Source organism: Microcebus murinus, chromosome 8 (genome assembly GCF_040939455.1).
Source record: "Microcebus murinus isolate Inina chromosome 8, M.murinus_Inina_mat1.0, whole genome shotgun sequence".
Lineage (NCBI taxonomy): Eukaryota > Metazoa > Chordata > Mammalia > Primates > Cheirogaleidae > Microcebus > Microcebus murinus.
This window is the reverse complement of record NC_134111.1, coordinates 88,412,114-88,438,508: the sequence shown is the minus strand read 5'-3', so window position 1 is coordinate 88,438,508 and position 26,395 is coordinate 88,412,114. Positions and strand designations below refer to the sequence as shown.

The 26,395-nt window shown below is 56.9% G+C and overlaps 1 protein-coding gene across 7 annotated transcripts in view; it reads left to right on the top strand.

Moving 5' to 3' along the window:
* Nucleotides 1-26,395, top strand: part of TNS1 (tensin 1) — a 182,429-nt gene that overhangs the window by 57,541 nt on the left and 98,493 nt on the right. For all 7 annotated transcript variants that reach the window (XM_076005932.1, XM_076005929.1, XM_076005931.1 and 4 more), the window contains one exon: nt 20,437-20,478. In XM_076005932.1, the coding sequence (XP_075862047.1) occupies nt 20,437-20,478 (42 nt within the window). The remainder of the gene's footprint in view (nt 1-20,436; nt 20,479-26,395) is intronic.

Genomic DNA, 26,395 nt, shown 5'->3' with positions numbered 1-26,395 from the left:
TCCTACCCCCTGTCCCTTCCCCCTCCTGTGCTTCTGCTACTTCACTTCCCATGGAGCCCAGTGCAGAACTTCCCACGGGGTGGCCACATCAAGAAAGATAAACCCAGAGGAGCTGGTGGCAGGGTGGAGTGGGGCTGGGGTTGGGTTCGTGAAGGTTCAGGGGAGACGTTGCTGACTTGTGACCATCTTCTGGTCTCTGGCGGGCTGCGCCAAAGCATTAGAGTTTGGGAACCCTCAGCATCCTGTTTCTGCTGAGGTAGGGGCAGCAAGCAGAGTGGTAGGGGGCAGAATGGACTTTTGTTTGGTTGAAAGAGGGGGCCCCTGAGGTAGAAGGTTGGCTCAGTGAAGGCAAGAGCTTCCTAAAGCCCCTGGGCAGTCAGCGGGAGAATGGGCTGCCTTGTAAGGTAGTGAGCTCCTCGTCCTGGGGGGAGTTCTGACAGAAGCTGGAGAAGGGCTTGGAAGGGTTCCTGTGCTGGGATGTGGTTAGAGGCGATGACCTGGAAGGTCTCTTGGGACGCTGAGGGCCTGGGATTCTTGCAGCTGGGGAATTCTCTAGCATCAGAATGGGGGATCAGGAAGCTGTGGCGTCTGGCCTGGGGGTGGGCACAGAGAGGACTCACAGGGTCCCCTTCCTCCCTCCCACGTTTGGAGAACAGAGAGCTTGACGCTCAGGCCTGGCACTGTGGGCCACCCACCAGGTCTGCCCCAGCTGCTTCCTGCAGAGGTTCTGAGTTCTTCCTATTCCTCTGGGCCCACTCTGTGCCCGGCCCTGCCAGTTAACTCCTGAAGGCTTGGAGCACACGCGTGGGCTGTGTGGCACAGCGGAAGGGACATCCAGCACCACAGTCCCTGCCCCCGCTTGCAGCTGGAGCCCCTGCCCCGCCATGGGCTCCAGGGCCTGTGCATGTCTGGAGGGTTGGGCACCTTGAGCCTCTGCCGAGTTTGGCCTCCGCTACAGGGGCCCCCTAGCCAGCCAGCCTGGAGATGGTCGGCAGAGGACAGTGCCAGGATCCGAGGTGCAGAAAACCCTGGGGCGGGTCTCACCTGACCCTCAGTTTCCACATTTGTAAATAATGCAGGGTTGTCAGGGAGGCTTGAAGTGGTTTGTGTAACTAGTTCGGTGGGGGCGGGTACAGACCAAGGCAGTTGATCTCAAGGGCCTCTCAGGAGCTGGGAGCGGGTCACCTCTCCAAACCTGTTTTCCCTGTGGTGGGCAGTGAGAGGAGCGGAGGGTGGGGGCGGGGCCAGCGAGTTCCCAAACCCACATGCAGGCAGGTTTGGGCTTCCTGTGATGGAATGTTCTAGTGGGCTTCTGGGGTGGGCTTGCGACCCGCCCTGGCTCCATCCTTCCTACCTCCCTGCAGTCTCTCCTCTGCGGACACCCTGAGCAGAGATGGTAGAGTGGGGGGCGGAGGTCACCCCACTCAAACCCCCCCCCCCCAACTCCAGCCAGGGCAGCCTCTTTTGCAGTTCTGGCTTTGTCTGAGCTGGAGTCCTCTCTAATCCTTACTTCAGCCTCTCTCTCCAGTCCGGGACTAGATGAGGTGCTTAATTAGGGCACTCTGCCCTGGGGTTTGAAAGAGACTTGTGACGGAGGGTGCTATGAGCCTGGAGCAGCCAGGGTGGGAACTGGGTGGCTGGCTAAGCTCTTGGCTGCAAGTGGTTCTGGCTCGGGGCTTATTTCTGGGGCCATGAGTCTCTTTGGCCTCAGAAAGGAAACTGAGGCCCAGTGAGGGATAGGTTTGGGGGTGCAGGCTGTGTAGGAGATAGGCAGTAAAGCCATTCCAGGTACTGGACTCTGAAAACAGCTCATCAGAAGTGGGTGTGGCAGTGGGGGAGGGAGAGGGTGGTTTTTGGAGAATGGAGAGGACCGTCCCAGACTTTGTCCCCAGCACTGTTCCCTGATGGTGTCTGGCTTGGTGACTCCCTCGCTGGCTGGCTCTTAGCTGTCCAGGGCTATTAGGCATGCAGAGGTGTGGGCACAATTGAGCTGGAACAAGGGGTGGGGTGGCAGGGGGGCCTCCCTGAGTGCCCCCTCCATTATGCAAGGTCATGCCCGGCCCTCTTCCCTTTCCTTCTTTCCAGCCCCCCGAAGCACTTTCCCATCCCCGAGGAGGAGGCCGCAGGAGCCTCGAGACCCCCAGCGCAGCTGGGTCCCAGGCCTGCCTCTACCCAGGCTGCTGGCCTTGGCCGTCTTGCTACTTGCCCCCAGCTCACTGTCCTTCGAGGAGGGAGGCTAGTCTCTGTGGAGTGGGAGCCAGTATGGGAGGGGGGTAGGTGGGCCCAGGCCAGTCCCTGGCGCTGCCTCCTTCAGGGCTAGTCTGGGCTCTGTAATCCCTGCCTTTTTAGGGCTGAGCCTGCAACTCAGGCCTGGGTGTGGGAGGCAGGAGGGACTGGCCCAGAAGGGCGGGTTCCGGGGAGCTGGGTGGGGATGAGTGATCAGAGGAGTGCCTGGGTGGAATCCAGGCCCTTCTGCCACTATGGGGCTCCCAGTCCTGGGTCCAGTTCCCCCAGAGATCCTCCTCGGCTCTCTCCGGCAGAGATTGTGGCACCCCTTAGCTCTCTCTGATCCTTGCAAGTTTCCCATGGGCTCACCTATCTCCTAGCTGGATTACAAGCTTCTTGAGGACAGGCCTGCACCTTTTGCCTCCCTGGCGATCCTTGCTGTGCCTGGCAGAGTGCTGCTCAACACAGGTGACTGACTCCTGGGGGGCCCAAGGGCGAGGGATTTTGACAGGGCCTGGTGAGCATTTGTTAGACTCAGATACGAGGCCATGCTCACCGAGAGGTCCATGGCAAGGCAGAGAATGAGAGTCTGGAGCCAGACTGCTGCGATTCAGCTCATGATAACTCCTTTTATCAGCTGTGTGGTCTTGGCAAGTGACTGGATCTCTGTGAGCCTCAGTTTCCCCACTGTAAAATGAGATACTAGTATCTTCTTTGTGGCATGGTTGTGAGGATCAAATGAGTTCATTTGTTTAAAGCACTCTGAGCACGTGCTCAATTAAGGTTAGTAATTATCATTATTATTGGTGGTGTTGGTGGCCTTCTTCCATGACCCCAACTGTTGGTTGACTCTCTTGTCATGGTTGTCCCATCCCCCAGATGGGGAGAATTATGGGACCAGAGAGTGGAGGAGATCTTGGCATCATGTTCCCTTAAGGGTTCTAGCCTCAGATCCCAGAGAAGAGTCTTTCTTTCCCCCGTTGTCTTTTTTTCTCTGTGATTAGGGGGCAGGCAAGGAGCTAGAGGCCTTGTCTGCCCAGGGAGCTGATGCAGAGCTGTGTTTATGGAGGGCTCTGAGAAAGTTGCCATCACCATAAACAAGATGTGTTACTATAAACCAGCCCAAGCTCCCTTTCTTGGATCCCATCCCATCGTGGATGAGAGTCACATCATTGGAGACTCCCAGGCTTGGCAAGGACCTGGCCTGGCCTCCAGGCAGGCTACCCTGGACCTTGGCTATATCCATAGAGGAAGCACCTACATTTTAAAGTAGGATCCCCAAATAACTGCTCCAAATTATTGTCTTATACCCTCCAGGTCTCCCTGAAATCTAACTTGCATTCTTCTTACTGTAACTTTAGTTCAGTCCCTTGTTGGTAGGGGCTGGGGGAGAACCGTGTCCAGCCCTTCCTGCATGCCATATAAGCTGAGAGCTTTGAACCCGTGGTAGGGTAGGGCTCCTGGCCACACTCCCTCTCCATCCTAGGCCTTTGCCCTCTCTGGGGTCCTCCGTTTTCCAGTGCCCCTGACATTCCTCATTAGTAGGGGTCAGCCCACAAGGCCTGCCAAGCTGCACTCTCCACCCAGCCGGTTCCCACCCAGGGAGGCTGGGGCTGCTCTGGGTTGGGGGTGAGCTCCATTTCTGGATCCCTGGCCCGCCCAGTTGCAGCTGCAAAAGGCATTAAGCTTTTTTTTTTTTGGAGAAAGAATGGGCTTGGGTTGATGAAGATGACAGCTGGGGAGGTTCCTGAGCTCAGCCTGGCCCTATCTCGCTTCCCCTCCTTGGCCCTTGCTCACCTCTGCCCCATTTCTAGGCCATTGCTCTTCTAGAGGTGGGCCTCACCTTTGGCCCTTGACCTTGACCAGACCTGGGTAGTCATCTGGTCTACAACCACTTTATGGGAGCAGCCCAGGGGTTCAGTACTGGGCTCGGTGCTGGCATGGGAGTGGGAGCAGGGCCGAGGGCTTCAAGGGAGAGTAAGAGAGGGTCTCCGCCCTGGGGGTCCCTATTTTTGGCCAGTAGGAGAGTAGTGCCCCTCAAATGGACAGATTTGAGTCTGTCCCTGGCTCTGTCCCTTGACTCTGGATGAGTCCCTCCTGAGTCCCTTCCTTCACTGGGCCTTAGCGTCCTCACCTGTGAAGGGAAGGGCTGGAGGGGTGGAGGGTCTGTGAGTCCACCTCCCTCAGTCCTGCCCTGGTCCCAGGCTGCAGAACTTCACCTTGGATTGACCTTGCTTCCATCCCCGCCCCGCCCCCACCTCTGGCAGTTGCTGGCAGGAAGTCCTGCTGATTAGGGCCCTAATCACTGGCTGAGACTCCTAGGAACAGCAGAGCTGGTGGAGTGAGAGGGACCGCCACGCCAGGAAGGGGGGCTGGCATGGGAGAAGCCTCCACTCAGGGATGTGAGCTGGGGTGTCAGGCTGTGGCGGGGGACCCTTGATGCCTGCCTGTGACTGGGGTCCAGAGGTGGGCTGGCCCCAGGCCTCGGCTTCCTGGGGCGGCACCCATACGCCCACTGTGGAGGCTGTGAGGCAGTGGCCGTGTCCAGCTGGGCCCTGGGGCCTCCTGACTGCTCACTCTGGAAGCTTTTCAGGGCACCCACCCTGTGCCAGCCAGGCAAGGTGCCAGGTATGGAGCTGGAAAGGCCAGGGAGACACAGTCTAGTGAGAGACAAAGGGGAGTAGCCCGAGTGTTTCTGCAAAATGCAGCCGGAATGTCAAGCAGGAAGCTGGAGGAGTGGAGAAGGCTTCAGAGAAGAGGTGCCATTGAGATGTGTTTTAAAGGTTGAGAAGGAGTTTTGCAGGGGGGAAGGGGTGGCGGAGGAACAAAGAGTTCTTCAGGACAGAAGAAGGCACGCGCAGAGGCGCAGTGGTGTGCAGGTAAGCGTGGATAAAGTAATGGCTCCAGCCCTGCATTAGGGGCCGACAAGCTTGGGTCTCCCTCCCAGCTCCGCTGCCTGCCACCAGTGGGACATTGGTCTGAGCCTTAGTGTCTGCATCTATAAAATGGGGTTACTATTCCAATCCCGCGGTGCTATGGTAGAGATGAGACCCAACACTATTTGTGAAGTGCTGAGCACAGTGCCTGGCACAGAGCAAGCCCAGAGAATATATATAGTGGCTTGAAAATGGCATGTGTGGAAAAGGGGGCTTCAGGGACAGCCTGGGGGTGTTGCTTGGGGCCTGGGCCTGGGGGATTTTCTGGGCTAGGGTAAAGAGGGGAGCAGCGGGGTTTTAACATAGAAGAAACATGATTTAGGAAAGACATTAGGGAAGCTGTGAAGGCTGTACAGGCCACAACCTAGGACCTGGGTCCCTGGAGTCCTGTGTTCAAATTCCTCAGCCCTGGGCCTGAGAAATCCTCTCTCAAGTCACTTCATCTCTCTTATCTGTCTGGGCTTCCTGCCCACGTGCTGTCTTCCTTTCCTGGATCAGGTGGCCAAGGAGGCCCTGAACTCTCCTTCCCAGGAGATCTTTCACTCCAGGAGAGAGCCCTCCTTGGCAAGGCATCACACAGGAGACTGGGGCTGCAGCATGCAGGACCAAGGGTAGACTGCAGGCAGCTCATATTTCTAAGACCCCAATAGGCTCCTTTTGGGGGCCTCCTATATCATTTGGCCTGGCACACAGGAGGCCCTCACTGTTTGTTGAATGAATAAATGAACAGGGGTGTTCCATAGTCAGTGGGGAGGAGCCATCTGCTGACTGCAAGTGGCCTGGTGAGTGTGGAGACAGGGGAGGAATGTTGAGTATCTCTAAGGCCAGGCGCCTGGCATGTCGCAGGTGCTCAGGGACAGTGTGTTGATGAAGCAGCGGGGATTTCAGGAGCTCAGAGCAAGGGCCTACCATGAGGCAGTGCGGCCGGGGGGTCCCGTTCACAGACTCCGCAGCTGCACCAGCTAGGTTGGAATCCTGGCCCCGCTGTACAGGCCATGGAAGACTTGCCAAACCGCCCGGGCGCCCATTCCCTCATCTGCAAACGTGGACACAGATTGGGGTCTGGAGTGCAGGCTGAGCCGTGCAACCCTAGGTATCGCTGTTGCTGTCATTACTATGATGCGGGAGGGGAGAGAGTGGGGCCGGGGACAGGGACTTCTTGGCTGGAATGAGTGCAGCTGCCCAGAGGTGGCAGGGAGAGCTCAAGAGATAGCTGTGGCTCCTCTGGAGGCTTAGCAGGAATCTGTCAGTGGCTCACGAGCTGCCTCCGCCACCACGCATGTGGCTGCCGCTGCTGTGGCTGGCTGAGCAGGGCTGAACCGAGCGTGGGAGCGGAGGCAGTGGCCAGGCCTGGATTCCAGGCTGGAGCCCTGGGAGAGCTGGGGCGAGCCAGGGTGAGGGGTGGGGGCCGGGAGAGGAGAGGTGAGTGGAGAGGAGGCCAGGACTCTCCCAAGTCCCCAGCTGGGACCCCAGGAATTCCTCCCTTTGTTTCCTGCCAGAGCGCCTGGCCTTTCAGCTCCAGGGCCTCCGGAGGTCCCGGGATCCATCTCCCTGCCTCCTGGGCAGACTGTTCTGGGTCTGTGGCCAGGAGCCTGATGCCTCTTCCCTGTTAGAAAGCGATTCCTGCCCAGGAGCCACTGCCTGGCTACAACTCCTTCCTCCCTCCTCATCTTGCCTTCAGGTCTCCCATTTCTAGTGTTCCGGACAAGCAGCTGCTTTGCAGGAGGAGGGAGTGACAGTCAACTTCAGGGGCCTGCCCTGACATGGGGCAGAGGGAGGGGACTGTGTAGTGCAGTGGAAGGACCCATGGCAAGGGAGGTGGGTGGCCTGCTAGTCCGCCTCTGTGTGACTTCAGACAAATGACTTCCCCTTTCTGGGCTTCAGTTTCCTCCTTTATGAAATGAGACATTGGCGTTAGGAGGGTTCTCTCTTTCCAGCAGTGCTGAAGCTTTGCAAGTCTATGGATCTTTCTGAGCTGAGAGGCTCCCACTCTTGGGGCCTTTAGAAGAGCGGTCCAGCATGGAGGTGGGGGACCTGTAGGCTCTCCAGGCATCTGCTGGGATTCCAGCTGAGATTCTGGGAAGGTCCCTCTAGCCCTGGACTGGAACATTCTTTGCCCAGTGACCACTCTTCCAGGCAGCTTGGTTTCTTGGAACAGAGCAGAGGGCAACAGCTGTTAGGACTGAGCTGGCCAGAATCGCCCCACGTCTGTCCTAGTGACTCAGGTAGGGACGTGCTGGCAGTATTTGAGTTAGTGAAGCGAAGGAGGGGACCAGGCAGATCGGCTGGCTCTCCTCGGCCACCCTAGGGAACAAAGTGGGAGGAAGTGATGTGCTGGGGGCCGGGTGCAGAGGCAAAATGAGTAACAGTTGTGAGTAATGGCTCAGTGTCTACGCTGGGTAGGTGGCTCCGAGACGGTGCACAGCTGTTTGGGCTCCAGAAATGCTCCCTGGAGGCCCAGCCACTGAGTCACAGCAGCCTGAGCTCCCCTGTCCCTGTGCTGCCTAGAGGCTGGGGGTCCAGGCCAGCAGGGCCCCCCCGGCCTTTCTGCTGCCTCTGCAGCTGTCCTCCCACCATCTCTGCCCTCACAGTCTCGGGCCCATCGCCGCTCTGCCTTGTCCTCTAGCATCCCGGTGACTTGGCACGCCTGAAGGAGTGGAGAATTTGCAGTCTGGCTGTCCTGGGTTCGAGTCCCAGCTCAAGCACTCAGAGCTGTGTGAGCTGTTTGGCCAACTGCTTCTCCTCTCTAAGTTTCAGGAGCCTCATATGGAAAAAAAGGATGTTTTTGCTTCTTGTACCTGGTATTGAAAGGATTAAATGGGATTATGTGTCCCAAGTACACGTATGTTGTATGTGTTCATGTAATATGGTTGTCCCACAAGCCCTAAAGTCTATTCTGCCCCTTCTCACCCACCTCCACATCCGAAATTCCTGCTCCCCGTGCTTCTATGCCATAACATTCAGGGGGATCATTCTCCTCTCAGCGGCACACTGTCATTGTGCACCTGCCCCTGCGTTTCTGATGCCTCCTATCCAGCTCCTGCCAATGTGCCTTATCCTTCCTGCTGTCCCAGGAGGCTGGGGCGCTCAGGCGGGGCAGGCAATCCTAGGGGAATTCGCCCTTGCCCAGGCTGCAGTGGGTGCTTTGAAAGAAGCCCAGAGATCTGGGGGTGCTTCAGGAGCCTGGGGCTGCTCCTGCACCCCCACCTCTGCTGACCCCTGCTCCCTCCCCCAGTCCTTCCCCCATCTGGCTTCCCCCAGTCAGCTGTGCTCAGGGCCACACAGACCGCCCTGCCTGTGGGCGAGCTGCTGTGCTGGTGTGTTTCTGTCTGAGCTGCTTGGCTCCTCGGGGTAGGGCCAGAGCACCAGAGAGTGACTTTGCATCTGGGTCTGGCAGTGGTCTGGCCAGTGCGTGGTGTGTGCCTTGGGGTGTTCTGAGCTGTGACAACTGGGCTGCAGCGTCTGGGTCCCTGGGTCTCTCTCTGATGCGAGCTTTTTCATCTGTCCATTTGAAATCCGCCCGTGTTTTCTGAGGGTTTCCGCCGCCCCTCCCTTCGCCCTCCCCCACCCCCCCTTCGCCCTCCCCCACCCCCAGACCTGGTTTCGGATGCGTGCATCTCTGAGGTCTGCCAGGGAACAAGGAAACATCGCAGGGGGGTGGATATGCGTCAGATGGAGCTGAACAATGCCGGTGACAGCCAGGCCTCCTCTGGCCCGGAGTGCTGGCCCGGAGTCAAGTCTCTGCTGCCAGCTAATTGGGAGTGTGAGGGGGCTTCCTGCAACGTGGCCACAGATGGATTTCAAGGAGCAACAGGGAGCTGAGCTGCCCTGCCCTCCGGCCTCCTGCTTCCGGAGGCTCCTGCTGCAGCCTTGTCCGTGCAGCAGATGGGGTTCCAGGATACCAGCCCCCCGACGTGCGCTAATTGCGCAGGGCAGTTACACCAACTCCTCCTGTCGCTGCCTCTATGGCCAGCCGTGGCCAGGAGTTTTTCAGATCACTGAAACCTATGCTGTGGGAGGGTTGACAGCTCAGAAAAAAGGAGGATGTTTTTTGATGGGATTCACTTGCCTTGTACAGTGTCCCAAGCTTGCTTTGACTTACAGTAGATGGAATCTTAAAAATCACTTCCTTCCTCTCCTTCTGCTGTTTCTTCTTCTGTAAAATGGGGCTAGGAACTGAACCCCCTTCACAGGGTTGAGGTGAGGACTAACTGGGCTGAGATGCATAAAACGCTTGGAACGGAGCCATAGTAAACACTGTGCAAGTTACTGTACGCGGAGGCGCAGAGAGGCGCCGTGATTGTCTCTGGGCTGGAATAGAAGGGAACGGACGTTTACCAAGCATGTCCTGTGTTCCGGACATGTTTACTGCTGCTGTGTCATCAGCTTTGTGTAGTACTCCCAGCCACTTGCAGGGTAGGGCTCCTTACCCCCATTTTACAGATGAGGAAGCTGAGACTCAGGGAGGTTGAATAAGGTCTTGACAGCTGGTCTGTGGCAAAACTGGCGTTTGAGCCCACACCTGACTCAGTCCAGTGCATTTTCTCTCCCTCCTCTTGCCCTTTAGTGGGAAATTCATGGCCTCTTGGTGTGTTCAGGAATTTGGAAATGAGGAGCCGCAAACAGAAGGTGATAGATCTTACAGCGCTGGATCTGCGCCCAGCTACCAGGCTTTGGCTCGGTGCAAAGCTGTCTGGAGTCAGTGATGAGACAGAATGACCTTTGGCAGGGGGTCCAGGGAACATAAATGCCATAAATAGGCTTTGAGGATATGGAATTTCCTTCTGAGCAATTTGTAGTTGGGTTTACTGTCCATCTTGTTTCTTCTTTGGGCAAGCCTTAAATTCCTAAAAAGAGAGGTGGGTAGACATCAGGAAGGATTTCCTGACTGTGAGCCCCATAGGGCAATGATACAGACAGCTTAGGGAGCCTGAAGAGTCAACACAAATTTTAGGCATTTCTTCACATCTGAGATGTCTTTTTTTTTTTTTACATATTAATGTTTCTGAAATTGGAATGCACCTTATAGTTGAGATGTGTATAATTTTACTTTCAGAATATTTGGGGGGTACACACGTTTTGGTTACATATTTGCTTTTGTGCAGTTTGAGTCAAAGTTATCAGTGTGCCCTTCACCCAGATAGTGTGCACTGTACCCGTTGGGTGTGAATTTACCCTTCCCCCACTGCCTGTTGATTTCCGTTGAGTTTTACTTCCGTGTGTGCACACATGTGTGATTGATTAGTTCCAATTGAGTATTGAGTGCATGTGGTGTTTTCTATTCTTGCGATACTTCGCTTAGAAGAACGGCCTCCATTTCCATCCAAGTTGTTACAAAAGATCACCATTTTTTTTTTTTTATGGCTGAGTAGAACTCCATGGTATACATATACCACATTTTATTAATCCACTCATGGATTGACAGGCACTTGGGTTATTTCCACGAGATGTGTACAATTCAGGTAGCATTTTCTCTTCTCCAAAGCTGTTATCCAATTGACTGTGCCCCGCCCGTACGATCAGTGGCATCCTTGAAATTAGGAAACAGGGCAGGAGACACTTGCAGTTTGCAAAGAACCGTGCAGGTGTGGAAGGGAGCGAGGTCTGTGAGCTGCTGTCCTGGCTGGCAAGCTGACGGTGGCCGGGCTGATGTCTGTGCCGGCCTGTGATGTCTGTGGGGGTCTCTGATGTCTGTGTGGGTTTGAGTGTGGCCCCAGCCCCAGAACTCTCATCTTGGGCCTGGTTCTGCCTCCCTCCCGCCCCCAGCCTGCTGTCACGAGTCCCAGTGGCTGGCACAGTCCTCAGCAGTTCCTGAGACCTTTGGCTCCTTGGGTTTTCCCATTGCTCTTAGATTATTTTCCCACGCATCCTTCCTGTGTTACTGTGCTAGCACAGCTCAGGGTCAAAGACTTCTGTCCCTTCAAGTGCTCATTTAGGGACAGAAACCCTCAGTGGTGAGTGAGGGGTGGGGTGGGCAGCTTCCCCCTGGGTGTAATTTCTGGAAAAACACATGGACTTGAATCCCAGTAAAATCATAGCCCTCTTATACCTCCAGGATAGCAGCGGCTGGGCTGTTTTATAATTCTCTGTTTACATGCCTGTCTCCCCCACTGGGCCACAAATTTCCCTCCCGGGCAGGGGCCGTTCTCATGCCTCTCTGTCTTAGGAGGAGCTGGGAGCCTGGCTGTGAGGGGGCTCAGTGAATGCTCTGTCTCTCCTCCCTTGCCCCTCCCGCTGCCACCAGAACCTTGACCACAGACCACAGCCCTTTTTCCTTGACCAGCTTCTAGGAAGTTCCTAGAAGTTCTGTTCTCTGTGCCATCGGCACAAATGTCCCTTCTCCAGGCCGGGGAGAGGGGTGGGGTTTTCCTGCTCATTGCATCTCCGGAGAAGGCGACTCTGGGGCCTACATTCCAAACGGCCTGCTGCACACCTCCTTGTACAGAGGGGCGCCCGCCCAGGTCATCCAGGCCAGGTCTCGGCAGCATCCGACCCCCCACTCCCCCACGCCTCCCTCTCACTCCCTTGGCCTCTCTCTTCTGCTCCCTGCCTGGCTTCTTACTGCCCTGGCAACCGCCTCTTCCAGGCTGTACTCCTGGGCTGCAGCCCTGCCCCTCTTCCCTTCCTCTCCCTGGCTTTTGGACAATGAGGCCACAGCACAGCACGTCGTGGCACAAGTCACCCTCTGACCTGCTTTTTCCATTTGGCCATGGTGCCCTCTGCCTAGCCAACTGGTCTCCTTGCTGTTCTCCCACCCCCGGCATCTTCTGTTCCTACCCACCTCAGAGGCCATGCCCCCCACAAAACCCTTCCTGTGGCCTTCACCTGGGAAAGGTGGTGTGGTCTTGGGCAGGGCCAAGGCTTTCCGCACTGCCAGAGCAGAGCTTGGTTCAATTTGTATTATTTGCTGGTTGTATGACCTTAGGCTGAGAATATGACCTCTTGGTGCCTCATTTCCTCGTCTGTAAAATGGGCTGATAGCTCCTAGCTCTAAGTGTGTAGTATTGAGTGAAAGTACACCTGAACGTGGTTGTCTCTGGCTGGAGCATGGGCTTTGAGGTGAGAGGTGAGAAATGGGACTGGAGAGGGAAACACAGCCAGGTCCCCAAGGGCCGTGACAGCCATATTAGGGCATTTGGACTTTATCCCACAGAGCTGGGAGCCATGCAAGGCCTTGAGGCAGAGCAGCGACACTGCTGGGTGTGCATTTTAGAAATAGCTCCCTGGCTGCCAAGTAGAAAATAGGGTGGAGGGAGCAAGACTGAGGGCAAGGAGACCTGTTTTGGGAGGCTGTTGCAGTAATCGCTCTGATTTGGAGGACTGGGGCGGGGCTGGTGTGTGGCTAGGAGAGGTATTTAGAGAGAGGAGGGGTTGTCAGGCTTGGTGGAGGGAGGGAAAGAGCAGTGAATGAGGATGCCCAAGTTTCTGGCTTGAACAACTTTGGGTGGCCAGGGAGTGGGGGTAGGGAGATGGGTAGGGGAGGATGGAGGGGGTGGGGGTGGGGTTGGGGGAGTACGACAGGGGGCCAGGAGGTAGCCGAGTGGGGCACGACCATGAGTCCAGGATGCTGGTGGGGGTCGAGCCCTGGCCCAGCCATGCCCTCTGACCCCTCCAGTCCACCGTTGTCTTCTGGTTACTGTGCTGTCCCTGTCACTCTCTGGCTTGCTGTCTTGTGCTCCTGGGCTGGTGCACAGTAGTGCTCCTCGCAGGTTTGCTGAGCCCAGCACCCCTGACCCTCCTGCTCACCGGCATTTGCTCCTAACCAGCCTCACCTCTCCCAGCCTCGCTGAGCGTGGGTGTGGGTGAGTGCGGCCCCTGAGCTGGGCCCTTGGGGTCTCAGCTGGGGTTCCCCAGCGGCCAATCTGGGTGTCGCCATTTGCCGTTTTCCAGGCGGCTCTGAAGGGGACCACCTTCAGTAGGGAGGCCTGCTGGTCCCACAGCTGGGCCAGCTAGTCCCTCCTCCGCCCCACTGCTGTCAGGGCCTTCTGGGTCCCGCATTCCGCAGACTCCTGAAGGGTCAGGCACACCCGCGCTCCCCTACTCGTCAGGGTCGGATGCTTAGTGGCCCTTGTGTTGGGTCGACTGCTCTGTGTGTGGGCGTGGGTGTGGGTAGAGGTCAGGGGGCTGTTGCTTGGAGAGGAACCGCCCTGTCTGGAACGCCCATCTTGAGTGCTCTGTAGGACCTAGCACCGGGCAGTGGGCCGGGTGGCCAGTGAGTGGGACTGAGAAGAAGGTTCTGAGACACGAGGAGGAACTGGGAGAAGCAGAGGCTGCTTGAGCTTTGGGGGCAGGTTGGTTGGCTCAGTGGTCCAAGAGAACAGTGACCCAGGAAGATTTGGGGGAGCAGGTGGCAGCTAAGGCCTTGGGGACAGTGCCCAGAGTCAGCCCTCTGGGGCTCCCCTGTGTCCTCTCTGCCTCACGTTCTGAGCCTCAGCTTGTACTGGGTTTGGGGAACGGGCCAGGCTCTGGAGGGGGACTCGGCGCTGGGACATGAGCCCCCTGGCTCGAGGTGTCGCTAGGAACAGGCCCTTTCTTGCCTCCAGGAACTCGATGCACTTCCTTTCCTGGTCCTAGCAGAACTCTATATAAGGGAAGGAAACAGCCTGGCGGGCCGGGGAACCCGAGCCCAGAGTGGCTGGACGAGCCCTGGAGAGGGGAGTGCGGTGGGGAGGGCACAGGCCTGGGTGGCGATGGAGCCTGGGCAGTGGCCATGTCCTCCCCGGGACCCGTCCTGCCCAGGGCCTGGAGCTCAGCCTGGGAGGCTGGTGTCTTCGAGCCCTGCTGGGGTAGGCTTCGTCCTCAAGCCCTGCCCCGCAGCCTTGCCACTTTTGTGGCTCCCAGTGTGTTGAACACCCTCAGGCCTGGAGGATCCTGCCTCCTACCTGGCTTCCAGGACTGCTTTCCAGGACTGCTTTCCGCTCAGCAGTGCCTCGCAGGCAAGGATCCTAGCAACTACCGCGTCTGTGTCTACGACTACTACTGGCTGTTCCACTTTGGGAAAGTTGCTTAACTTCTCTGAGCCTATTTACCTCGAAAACTCGTCAATAAGATTAAATAAAATAATGGATATAAAAGCACCCAGCTCAGGGGCACACAGTGGGTGCTGCACAAACCCCAGTTTCCTTCCCTTCCATGTGCCTTTTGGTGTCATTCGAGGCGGGTGCCTGGAATTGCCGGGGCAGGGATGTGAGGTAGGTGTCAGCAGTAACTTCTCTGGAAACAACTTGCGTGTCCCTAGACGGATGAACGGATAAACACAAGGTGATGCGATCCAGTATTCAGCCTCAAAAAGGAAGGGCATTCCGATACAGCTACGACATCAGTGAGTCTTGAAAACATCACGCTAAGTGTGTTAGTCTGCTGGGGCTGCCATGACCAAATGCCACATGCTGGGTGGCTTAAACGACAGAAGTGTGTTTTCTTACAGTTCTGGAGGCTGGAAGTTTGCGATCAAGGTGTCAGCAGGGTTGGTTCTTCTGACACCAACCTGTCCTTGGCTTGGAGCTGGCTGTCTTGGCCTTGTGTCTTCACGTGGTCTTCCCTGTGTACCTTTCTGTGTCCTAATTTCTTCTTCCTGCAAGGACACCAGTCAGATGGGACCAGGGCCCTTAATGACCTCATTTTAACTTAACGGCCTCTTTAAAGACCCTATTTCCAAATACAGTCACATTCTGAGGTGCTAGGGGTTAGGGCTTCAACGTATGAATTTGAGGGAGAGACATAGTTCAGTCCATAACACTAAGTGACATAAGCCAGACACAAAAAACCAAATATTATGTGACTTCTTACATGAGGTATCTAGAGTAGGCAAACTCATGGAGACCAAGAGTAGATTAGAGGTTCCCAGGGCTTGCGGGGGTGGGAGGGAGGAGGGGAAATGGGGTATTATTATTTAATGGATGTGGGGTTTGTTTGGGATGATGAAAAAGTTCTAGAAATGGATAGTGGCGATGGTTGTATTATATTGTGAATATACTTATTGCCGCTGCATACACTTAGAAATGGTTAAAATGGTAAATTTTATGTTATGTACATTTTACCACAATTAAAAAAAAAGAGAGACTAGCAAGAAATAAGGAAAAAAACCCAACTTTCCCACTCAGTGTTGTATGAAATGCTGGACTCGCAGACGCACGAGGCACTCGTTTTGCTGGGGGCAGGGCTGCCGGTCCCGCCCGAGACCAGGTGGGCAGGGATGTGGGGGGCTCCCCTGGGGACCCGGGCAAGCTTAGCAGCTTGGGATTTTATGTAACTGAGGCTGAGACATAAGGTCTTCCTTGGAGCCCCAGGGACAGGAGTGTCACCCAGTTGGGGCCCAGGTCCTACCACCTGCAGCGCACAGAGGCGACAGGGGCCGTGGTAGGCAGGCGCCTGGGTTTTCTCTCGTTCTGCAAAGAGCAGTGCCGGAGCCCATAGCCCAGACTCCGCCTGCAGCTCCCCTCTTCCCAGCAGGAGCCGATTATAAACCCCAAAGACACAATCCTGAATGCCATGATCCCGAATATTGAAATCCTGAAAGGTCAAAATTCAGAAAATATAATTCTGGGGAAAATAATGAATAATTTCTTTAAAGATATTTATTTACATTTTAAAAAAGGGATTTAGTTTAGAAACATATAAAGATACGCCATAGGACTCAAGCCACTTCACACAATAAAATAAGCAATAAAACATACATAGTTTTGCAAGCATAATCACTCAGGTATACTGACAGCAGTCACACGAGTATAATGGCTATGAGCAAATGAGCCATGTCCATAAAGAAATAGGACAAAAAGGGAGCTGTGTAAGTGCATATCAGTCTGGTTGGTAATGCGTGCACCCAGCTTTAAACTGCAGTCATCAGAAATACTGTGATAGACAACGTAAGTCTTCTGTTCAGATTGATCAAAAAATGGTGATGAGTGAGCTCCATGTCACCAGCACACCAGTTGCCCAAAGAGCCAAGACCTCAAGAAATTTTATTTTTCACAAATGCAGAGGTTATGATCTAAACCCCTTCCCAGCTGCTAGACCCAGGGCAAGAGTCCTGGCCTCTTGGAGCAGTTTCTATTTTTTGATCTGTGAGATGAGAGCGATTTGCTGACTTGGCAGGCTTGGAGGGTCTCCGAAAGATCAGTCACATGACGGCATTAGCCCCAGTGCCTGGTGCATAGTAGGCGCTTAGCAAATGGCAGTGATTTTCACCAAGTGTCTCCTTTCCTCAGGCCTCGAGTCACTTCCATTCCTTCAACAGACATTTAGTGTGCACCTACTGTGTGCTGGCTCTGTGTTGGGACTAGTGTGATGAATAGGACATGCTTCCTGCCCTCAGGGCACTTGTTCTGTAGAGAGGGAAACGGTTATAGACAAGGAAGCACACACATGTGTACTTACAAATCGTAAATCGGTCTGTGAAGGCTGTGAGGGAAGAGAGATGGGGACAGGAGAGAGAATTGTGTGTGTATCTGTGTGTGTATGAGTGTGTGTGTGAGTGAGAGAGAGAGAAATCTAAGGGGTCAGGGCGGGCCTCTCTGGGGTGGTGGGATTTAGGCAAAGCCGGAAGGGCAGGAGGACACAGCTATGCAGACAGCTGGAAGAGGAGCGTTCCGGGCAGAGGGAACAGCCTGTGCAAAGGCCCTGAGGAAGAACAGAGCTAAGTGTCGGGCACTAGGTCCTGGCCAAGGGGGTCAGGCACAGAGTGAAGGCTGAGAGGAGGGCAGGGACTAGGTCACACAGGGACCTCCCTGCCAGGGTCACCTGCTGTCCAGCGCTGTTAGACCTGCTCATCTTGGGGGAGTGTCCACAGTGTGCCCTGCTGTTTGCATTGTGCCCAGGGACCTTCGAAGTTGAGACAATATTGATGAGGGTTGCTGACGAGTGCCAGGCATTGCCCGTGGTCTGGGTGGCTAACACTGCCACCTCCCTGCAGCACCCTCAAGTCACCATCTCATAGGCTTGCGAGCTAGATGCTCTACTGCGGTGCCAGGCACGTCTTTCCCCTTCCTGTGCCTTAGTCTCCTCATCTGTGAAATGGGGACAATAGCTCCCAAGGAGTCTGAGCAAAGGGCTTGGGACGTAGCTAAGCTTCGGTTAGTGTGAGCAAAGCGCCAAGTCCAGACGTGCGGCTCACTCAGGCCGTGAGCAGTCTGTCGCTGTCGCTGTCGCTGTCGCTGTCGCTGGCTCTGTGGAAGTCGTGCCGACGGGAGAGCCAGCGTGGCCCAGAGGGCGAGGGCCCGTCTCCGGAGCCGGACTGCGGGTGTGTCCCCCGTCTCCTCTCGGCCAGCTCATTGACCTCTACGCGCCTCCATCTCCTCATCCACAAAATGGGGACAATAATTACAACGTTCAGGGTTGTTCTGAGAATTAAATGACTTTATTCACACAAAGTGCTGACAACAGTGCCTGGTGCAGAGCAGATGCGATGGGAGTATTTGGGGCTGCAACGTTATTATTATTGTTATATTATTCAGAGTGGAAAGACTGAGCACAAAGCCCTCTTACTCCCAGTGTCTAGATGGTCACTGAGGTGTGCTGGGGAAAGGGGCTTGCCCACGGCTGCCTTTCTGGGCTCAGTCCTGCGCTACCAGCCCTGGATGTGAACCGACGGCAGGGCTGGCACCGAGAGCCCCTGCAGACCCCCAGCGTCTGCCCCTCTGTGGAGGGAAGCTTTCTTGCTTGGGCCCCCAGGGACAATGGGGGCGGTCCCTGCAGACACCAGGACTGCGGGGCCACAGGGCACGTGCCACAGGGTGGCAGGGGGCCCTGGTTCTCCCTGGCACATTCCAGGCTCCTGAGAGGGTGGCCAGGGGCCAGGGTGCCGGAGGGAAGAAGACAGCCTTTTAAGGAAACATTTCTCTGCTTAAAAAAAAAGAGAGACACAAGAAACACTGAAGCACACAACAAAGTCAGTGGGCCCGCGGCGGGCCTGGAATGCATAGCTGTGGGCGGAGGGGGCAGAGGCCGTGGGGGGCAGCAGCCCCGAGGGGCACCTGGGCCTCAGGCCCTCAGGTGGGGGCTAGGCAGCTCCCCAGCAGATCCAGGTTCTTAGGGGCTGCCTGGTCAGCACACCTGGTCCTCCCTCTTTCCACTGCCTTGGGCTGGGTCTGGGAGAGAGACCCTCCCATCTGTCTCAGAGGACACCTGTCTGTGCTGCCCTGCCTCGCTCTCACCTCCTGTAACTGAGTGCACGGGTGGAGGGGGCTGTGGCAGAGGCCCCTCCTCTTGCAGCTGGGCCCTGCGTTCGGGTTCCCTGCCCTGCCCGGCTCCAGCTCAGAAGAAATGAACACAGCAAGGCTCTGTCCTGGGCATGCTGCCCGCTCCCTGCCAGGACGTGAGGGTCCCATGTGATGGGGTGAGCTGGAAGAGGGCACCCGGGGGACCTGGCCCATGCCGTTGAAACCTAACACCCCCCAGAGTGGGGTTTGGGGCTATGCTGGGCAGGGACAGTCCCCTATGGCTGAGACCTTGACCCATGGGCAGGGCAGGCAGGGAGCCCTGCAGGCCACAGCCAGCTCTGGGCCCTGACCTTCCCTTCCCTCCCCATCTGCTTCCCTGACACTCTCCATCCCACCCTTGGGCCCTGTCCCTGCAGAGGCCTTTTCTAAAATAGTTGCTCATAGCCCTGTGCCTGTGTGTATCAAGAGCCCTGGGAGCGGTAGTCCCTATTTACCCATTATCCTGAGAGTTGGGCCATGAATGGTAAGGTCCCCTCCACATCCGGACTTGGGATTATACTGCCTGGATTCAAATCCCAGCCACTATCAGCTGTGTGACCTTGTGCCAGTTGTTTAACCTCTCTGTGCCCCCTGCACCTCAGCGGGGCATACAACAAGTAGTCCCCACCTTACTGGGTTGTTGAAAGGATTAAATGAGTCAGCACGGGTAAAGCATTTATAATAATACCTGTCATGGTGTACATATACGACAGGTGTTGGATGTTATTGTTGGGTTTTTTGGTCCCATGTGATTCTCCCAGCAGTCCTGGAATTCTGTTGAGTAAAGGGTGATAAATGCTAAGACTGCTTGGGCCTCTTTGCTGGAGAAAGAGTTGGGCAGGGAGCCTGTGCCATGAGTGGGTCTGGAACCCAGGGCCGCTAACTCCCAACTGCGTCACCCCAGAGCATGGGGCACTGTCACGTGGGCTGGGCGCCAGTGTCCTCCTCCAGGCTGGGGTGTCAAGCCCGGGGCGCCCTGGGGCTGTTGGGACAACAGCACGAGCAGGAGGAGATGAGGCTCAGCTGGGCTGACTGTGGGCTTGCGCCATCACCGGCTCCTCCCAGGTGGTGGGCAGGGAGGGGCTGCCCAGTGTCGGGGGGGGCCCCCCCTTTGGCCGTCCATGGCCTGTGCCCAGACACCCTCCTGCCCGAGGGAGAGCCTCCCTCCCTGTGCCCTGGGTGGGCTCCTTGCCTGGTGTTCAGGTCGGGGACTGGAGCCAGGGCTGAGGACTGAGCTCCAAGAAAAACGTGTCCCGGCTAGAAAAAAGGAGCACATTGAGTCTCTGATAAATGCCCCTGCTAATTGTCAGGGTAATGGCTTGGCTGCCAGGCCTGGCCAGGGGAATGTTATCTCAGGGAGGGGAGCGAGCGGTCCAGCCCTCCCTCCCTTCCTCTCCTCTCCTCTCTCCCTCGCCCCCAGCCCTGTCTGGAGGCCCAGGTTGCCATCTCCTCCTCCAGACCAAAGAGGGAGATGAAACCGACGAAGGTCATAGCACGCCCATAGCGGGCACTGCTGCCCCTCAGAGCCCTTTGCATATATGCGCGACGCTGCTGGCTTCCTTTGGAAGAGCTGGCAGGGGCCCCTCCGCCTGTTTCCTGCACGCTCCGGGAAGCGCTGCCAGGGCCGCTGGGGGCCTCTGCAGCTCCGACCTCTGGGTGAGAGCCCTTGGCATCCGGGAGAACGGAGGAGGCGACTTTCCTTGTTCTAGAGGTTTTCATCTCGGTTTTTAAAAATGTAAACCAAATTTTACCGTAGTGTAGAGAATTCAGAAAATTGAGCAAAAAATAAAAATCCTCTTTCTCGTTCGCTTGCCCCGCTAGTATTAAAGTGCTGGTGTCTGACCTCCAGCGCCCCGTGTCTGCGTACTGCTCAGGAACTGTGGTCGTGCCGCGAGTTTCACTTCTCCGTTCTGCGCCCCTCCCTTCCCAGGCGTCGTTGCCCGAGCGTGCCCCCTGTCCCCAGTCTTCTGCAGAACCCTCAAACTGGACAGTGTCAGCGTGCGCCACTGAGGGAGGGCGGGATATGGGGTGGCTTTGAGGAGAAATGCTCACCTGCCCTTTCTCTGTTCCTCCCACAGGTGGCCGCCCCCTGCGTTCCTCCATCCAGCCATGAGATGGTGGTGAGTGACAGCCCCCCTTACCCTGCCAGCTGCGCCCCCCTTTCCGCAGCCCCCCAGCTCCCCACTGGAGCTTTCTTTAGGCGGAGTATGGCGTTGGGCAATGAGGTGGGAGGAGGAGGGTCGACCTCCCTAGGCCGAAGCTGGACCGGGAGGAAATGAGTCATGAGGCCCCTTCTGATGAGATGCAGGGCCTGCTATTTCCAACCTTGAGACTTGAGTCCTTGGAAAAACCCATAAAAGGGCATCTCGTGTGTCTCCAGGCCTGGCCAGGTGCCTGCTGTCCCAGGGCTCAGAGGACCAGGGGCTGCTGTGGCATCTCCTTCCGCCCGCCAGTCCTGGGTCAGGCACCTTTCAGCTGGGGGCAGGGAGTGGATGGCATGACTCAGAGTCCCCCCACCTGGGCGGTTTCTCACACTCACGTGGCCTCTGTTCGGCCTTCAAGCTCCTTGGCTTGACCTGCTTTTCTGCTGTCCTTCCGTTTCCCCCACTCCTCTTCCCCATCAGCCTGGACGGGGCGGCCCCCTGTGAGTTGTGGAGAGGGCCCTGCTCCAGGCTGGGCTGGTTTGGGGTATTGGATGCTCCTCCTCGCCCCTCACCACCTCCCCTGTCAGAGGTCCTGCTGCTCCCTGCTGGAGGCGGGCAGGGCCCTGGGGCTGCAGAGGAAGGGGCTGCATGTGTACACGTGTGCGCGTGTGCACGTGTGTGTGCGTGTGTGGACGGGCATGTGGGATGTGTCACGGAAGGGCGCCATGTAGGTGCGATGGATGGTTTGGCGGGAGGTGCTTGTGGCGATACTGATGTGGGCAGGGTCTAGGGACGAGGGCTCTCCTGGAGCCCAGGCAGCACTGGGTGCGCATGCACCTATGTGGTGCCTTGCTCAGTCAGGCCACCTGGCCCCTTATTCTGCTCCAGCACCCACGTGCCCTGTGACAATGGGTCAGTCCCATCCTCTTGCTCTCTGGATCTCAGTTTCCCTTTCTGTCAAAGAGAGGGGCTGGACTAGGTGCTCCAAAGGTCCCCTCAGTGCTCATAAATATCCCCTGGCCCTCCCTCCCTGTTTGGTGTGGCGATGGAATGACATTAGCACACGGAAGTGCTCCGGGCTCTCGGTGTCACTGCTCCCTGCACTGGCTCAGGCCCTGCCGGGCTGTTTACCTTCTTTGCAGTGGCCCCTCTGCCCCTGGTCTCGCCAGGGTCAGACCCTCCTGGGCCTCAGTGCTGCTCCAGCTGTGGAGCGTTATTCTCAGAGAGCCCAGTCAAGGGTCATCTGACAGCAGCGGGTGTGGGGGGCGGGGTGCTGTGGGGAGAGGGGACAGAGAGCAGCCTGGCTTGGAACTGCCAGAGAAGAATCACTCTTGGCTTGCAGAGGGACGCCAGGGGAGCCTGAGGCGGGCGGGTGGGGAGGGGTGAATGCTATCTCTCATGGTCCCCGCTGAACTACCACCTTGTGGCTGAGGACAGAATGTCCTTGGCTGCCTTGGGAGGCTGGGGGCCCAGGGTTTAGGGACCACCACGCAGAAGCCAGATGTCTGGCTGCTGGGAGTCTCGTGAGCTTTGTTTACATGAGGAGGGGTCAGAGGTTGGGACAGAAGGGAATAGGTTGGCATTCCAGCGGGAGGGACGGCAGACGGAATCCACAAGGGACGCCTGCCTGAGAGGGGTTCGAGAGAGAATCTTCGAGAGTCTCTGTGATGTGCCCCATCTGTGCAGGGGCTCTGCCCTTTCGGGGAGGGCGGGTCAGCCACCTGGGTGTAGAGGGGCCTGGCGAGGCCAGGCTGTGCTCCCAGAGGCTCCCCTACCTGAGTCAGAACTTCCCCCACAGCAGAGAGCGGGGAGTTACACTGCCTCCCTCTGGGACCTGGCTCCCCAGCCCCGCTGTGTGGCCTTGCAGCATGGCTTAATCTCTCTGGACCGCAGGTTCCCTTCTTCAGAATGGGACTTAGTAATAGCACCTACCCTGCAAGGTTGTTCAAAGAATAAAATGAGCAAGTTAATTCATTTAATTTATCTGTTTTCAAAACCCCTGTTTCAAATGCCTGTCCCTCTTACTTAGAGCAAAAGCCCAGTTTCTCCCATTGGCCTACACAGCCCTACATGACAAGTTTCTTCTGTTACCTCATCTCCTTCTCCTCTACCTCTCTCTCATCATCTTTCTCTCTCCTCCATTCTCTCCCACCTCACTCACTCTGTCTCAGCCACCCGGCCTCTCGCTGTTCCTTGACCATACCCGGCACGATGCCTCTGGGCCTTTGCACTTGCTGTTCCCTCTGCCTGGAATGCTCTTCCCACAGGTACCAGCAAGGCTCGCTCCTGCCCCAGTCTTTGCTCAGGGGTCAGCGTTTCCCTTCCCCCAGCAACTCTGTCTCTTTTCCCTGCTGTCATTACCCCTTAGCACACGCCACCCTCTGACGCACGGTGCAGTTTGCTATTTATCCCGTCTGAGGGGCTTTGCCCAGGCCAGCATGCAGACTCTAGGAGGACAAGGGATTTTCCCTGTTGTGTTTGTTGCTGTATCTCCACCGTCTCGCACACAGTAGGTGCTCTATCCTCTTCCAGTTTATCGAGTGACTGGAAGCAAGCCATTCAGCCGGGAGTCTGGCACAGGGTCGGCCCAGTAAACAGGACTGGTTTGCCGATGGCATGGCAGTTGAGATCTGTGGGTGGGAGTCTATGGGGGGCGGCTGCCTTCAGCTGGAAGCTCTGTTGCTGTCCCCAGGGAGTGGGAAAGTGGCCCGGGGGGAAACCGGAGAAAGTTTGGCTTCCCCTGAGAGCGCTCAGCACCTGTTTCCTCACGGGCGGGCGAGGCGAGGGCTTTGAACAGGTTCACAAGAGGGAGGAAAGGGCGGGTTTGTATTTTTCCTTCCTTTTCCATTCTCTGCCTGCCCTTCAGCCTCTGCAGCGCTGGTCCCCAGCCTCCCTGCCCCTGCCTGTCCCTCCCACGGTGTGTCTGTCTGTCTGTCTGTCGTGTTTTCCCCATAGCTCCCTTTGGCTGCAGCTCTCCCTCCGGCCTTCCCACTGCTCTCGCTTGAATCCCAGCCCAGTGGTATTCAGACTCCTCGTCTTGGACCCAGACTTTCTGCCCAGCTTCGGGCCCTGCCGGCCAAACACATTTTCCAGCCTGTGCCTGGGCCAGCCAGGGCAGAGTGGCTTAATCTTCAACCCGTGTTTTTGTCTTACTCAACAGATGTTGCCCAAGGCCTTGGGTAGCAGGGTCTTGGGGTCACCGCCCTGCTGTGGGTGCACTGGCGGGGCGGGGTGGAGAGCGGAGAGGGCTTGCTTGCCATGGACACCCCTGATCCTTGCAAAGAGCTGAAGCAGCTTTTCTCAACTTCTGAAAAATGAGTCAAGGGAATTTCCTGAGGGTGACAGCCACATGGAGTGGCCGTCAAGGTCGGCCGGACGCAGGCCTTCTCCACACACAGCCCGGAGCCCTGGAGACCTGGGCTGGGGGAGAAACGGCGCGCACGCTGCTTCTCCTTGCACGGGCCGTCCCAGCCAGGGGCTCGGAATGTCCTCGCAGAGTGACTTGGAGGTCTGGAGGTCAGGTGGGGGGTCTGGAGGGAGGAGGTGAGGGGAGAAGGGGACCGCCAGGCTGCTTTCACCCATACCAGTAATAACAGCAACAGTGAGAGGGTCACCCTGTAATGGGACTTTGTATCTGCCAAGCTTTGTTTTGAAAGCTTCACGAAAGTACACTCATTTAATCCTGATGACAGCATAATGACAAGGTGCCATGAGCCTCCCCAATGTCACAGATGAGTAGCTGAGGCTGAAGGCCACAGAGCTACTGAAAGGGGGAGCTGGGATTCCGACACAGTGGTTTGGGACAACCACTAATAATGACAAACGTTGCTGTTACTTGCATAGCACATACAGTTTTCAAAGCCCTTTTCATGACACTGGGCCATCAGGGACCCGCAGTGGCTTTTGCAGGATCCTGGGCAGGCCCGAGTCTATTCTGGGTAGGCAAGAGGGGTAGATTATGTTGTGGAGCAAACTGGGGCTCAGAAAAGCTGGGTGGCCTGCTCACAGCCGTGTAGCCAGCAGCTGGCAGGCTGGGGCAGGAGCGGATTCCTAGTCTGCCTGCTCCCCGGGGTGCCCTGGGCACTTGATCCTGATGTGAGTCCCTGGCGTTTGCAGGTGGCAGGCTTCTCTTGGGCCCCTCTTTCTAAACAGCTGGCTTCTCTCTTTGCCGGTGGGCCTGGGATTTGTGGAGGGTCTGTCCATCCATCTCACCCTCTGGTCATGCCACCAGTAACTCTCTGCTGGGCGCCTGCTGTGTACCTACCCTACACGTTCTACGTGCTGGGGCTGCAGGTTCTTTTATTCCGGAGTCGTCAGGGTTTCCTGAAGGCAGGCGGGCATGGAGTACGCCTGGAGCCACAGGGCGGGGAGGACTTTAGATATCATCTGGCCCAATCCTGCTCTTTTGCAGATAAGGAAACAGGCCCTGAGATTTTAAAATGACTCTCCCAAGGTCTCCCAGTATCGGATATGGGGCTGGAAGGCACCGGCTGTGTCACGGACGCAGGGAAGGGTGTGATACGAACTGGTACCAGAGGAAGCACAGACTCAGCCCTGTCCTGCTGTCTTGCTCTCTGTCAAGCAGAGTGATGACTGGTCGCTGTAGCGACTTTGCACTCCAGCCTGATGCATCACTCAGCCCAGGGAACTGGGCAGGCCGCCGGTGGCCATCTTTGAGAAATCCTGAAAAATGGCTGATTTTCAACGGGGAGGGGCAAACTCTGGGCGGTGCATTCCCCAGAGGATGCCCAGCATGGGAGGGAGGTTGGAAATTGCAGCTTGTGCAACCCCTAGGGCTGCCTAGTCCAGAGAGGGAACATGTGAGATGGGCGCAGAATGGGAACGAGACTATGTTGACACGGGAGGTGGAGGTTGTCACAAAGAGGAGGGGACCTGGGTGTAAAGAAGCGCCTTCTAATACCTAAGACGGCTCGCTAGGGATGTTCTTTCATGGAACATCACGCACGCGCTGGCACCTCTCAGGGGCAAGGCACAGTGCTGATGGAAGACTCCCTCCTGGGGGAGCTGCCTGGGGGGCAGTCCTCAGAGCCCACCGAGGTCCTGCCCCTAGGCTGGGCTGTGAAGGCATAAGGTCTCTGAGGTCAAGGCATCCCTGAATGTGCTGAACACCTCCCTGTGGCCCCCACGGGGAGAGGCCCAAGTAGGGCGAAGGGCCCTGCCCTCCGGGACCCTGCTGTTTAGTGGCAAAGACAGAGAGAACTGTGCTATGGAAAGTAATTAGTGCCCGGCTCTGGGGTTCTGACCAGAGGTAGCCTTGGGGTCCAGGGGAGGAAGTGACCCGTTTGTGCCATGGTGGTTGGGGAAATCGGCCTGTTCCAAGTCCAGTTTAAGATCTGAGCAAATGGAAGAGAGGAGGGAAGAAGGAGAGAGGGCGTTCCAGAGGTGGCAGGGCTGAAACGGAGAGGGGCGGGGCCTTGGTACCAACTGCTGCTCTGACAGAGGCCCAGGGCAGTCTAGCGTAGATGTCTTGGGCTAGTTTGCTCCTGCTGGGGAGAAGAGGGGACAGAGCAATCTTGTGTTACCTGGGCTCGAACATACCCTCGGTGGCCCTGGCTGGGGCTGGTGGCAGGAGCGGCGAGAGTACGGGATGGAGGCTGGGATGAGCGTGGCATGTGTGGGCCCGAGCAGCTGTGGGCAGAGGCTGTGAGCCGGGCTGCAGAAGAGACGGCAAAGCAGCTGGGTGGGGGTGGGGGAGCCGAGGGGGAAGGACCAGATCATGGAGGAGTCTGGAGGCTGGATTGGGGAACTTGGACTTGATGCGCTAAGCACTGAGGCCATTCTGGGTCCCTGGGTGGAGGAGTGACCCAGAGCAGGGCGTTAGAACTGGGAGTCAGCTGCCAGCTGTGGGGTGGCTCGGCAGGGAGGGCTGCCA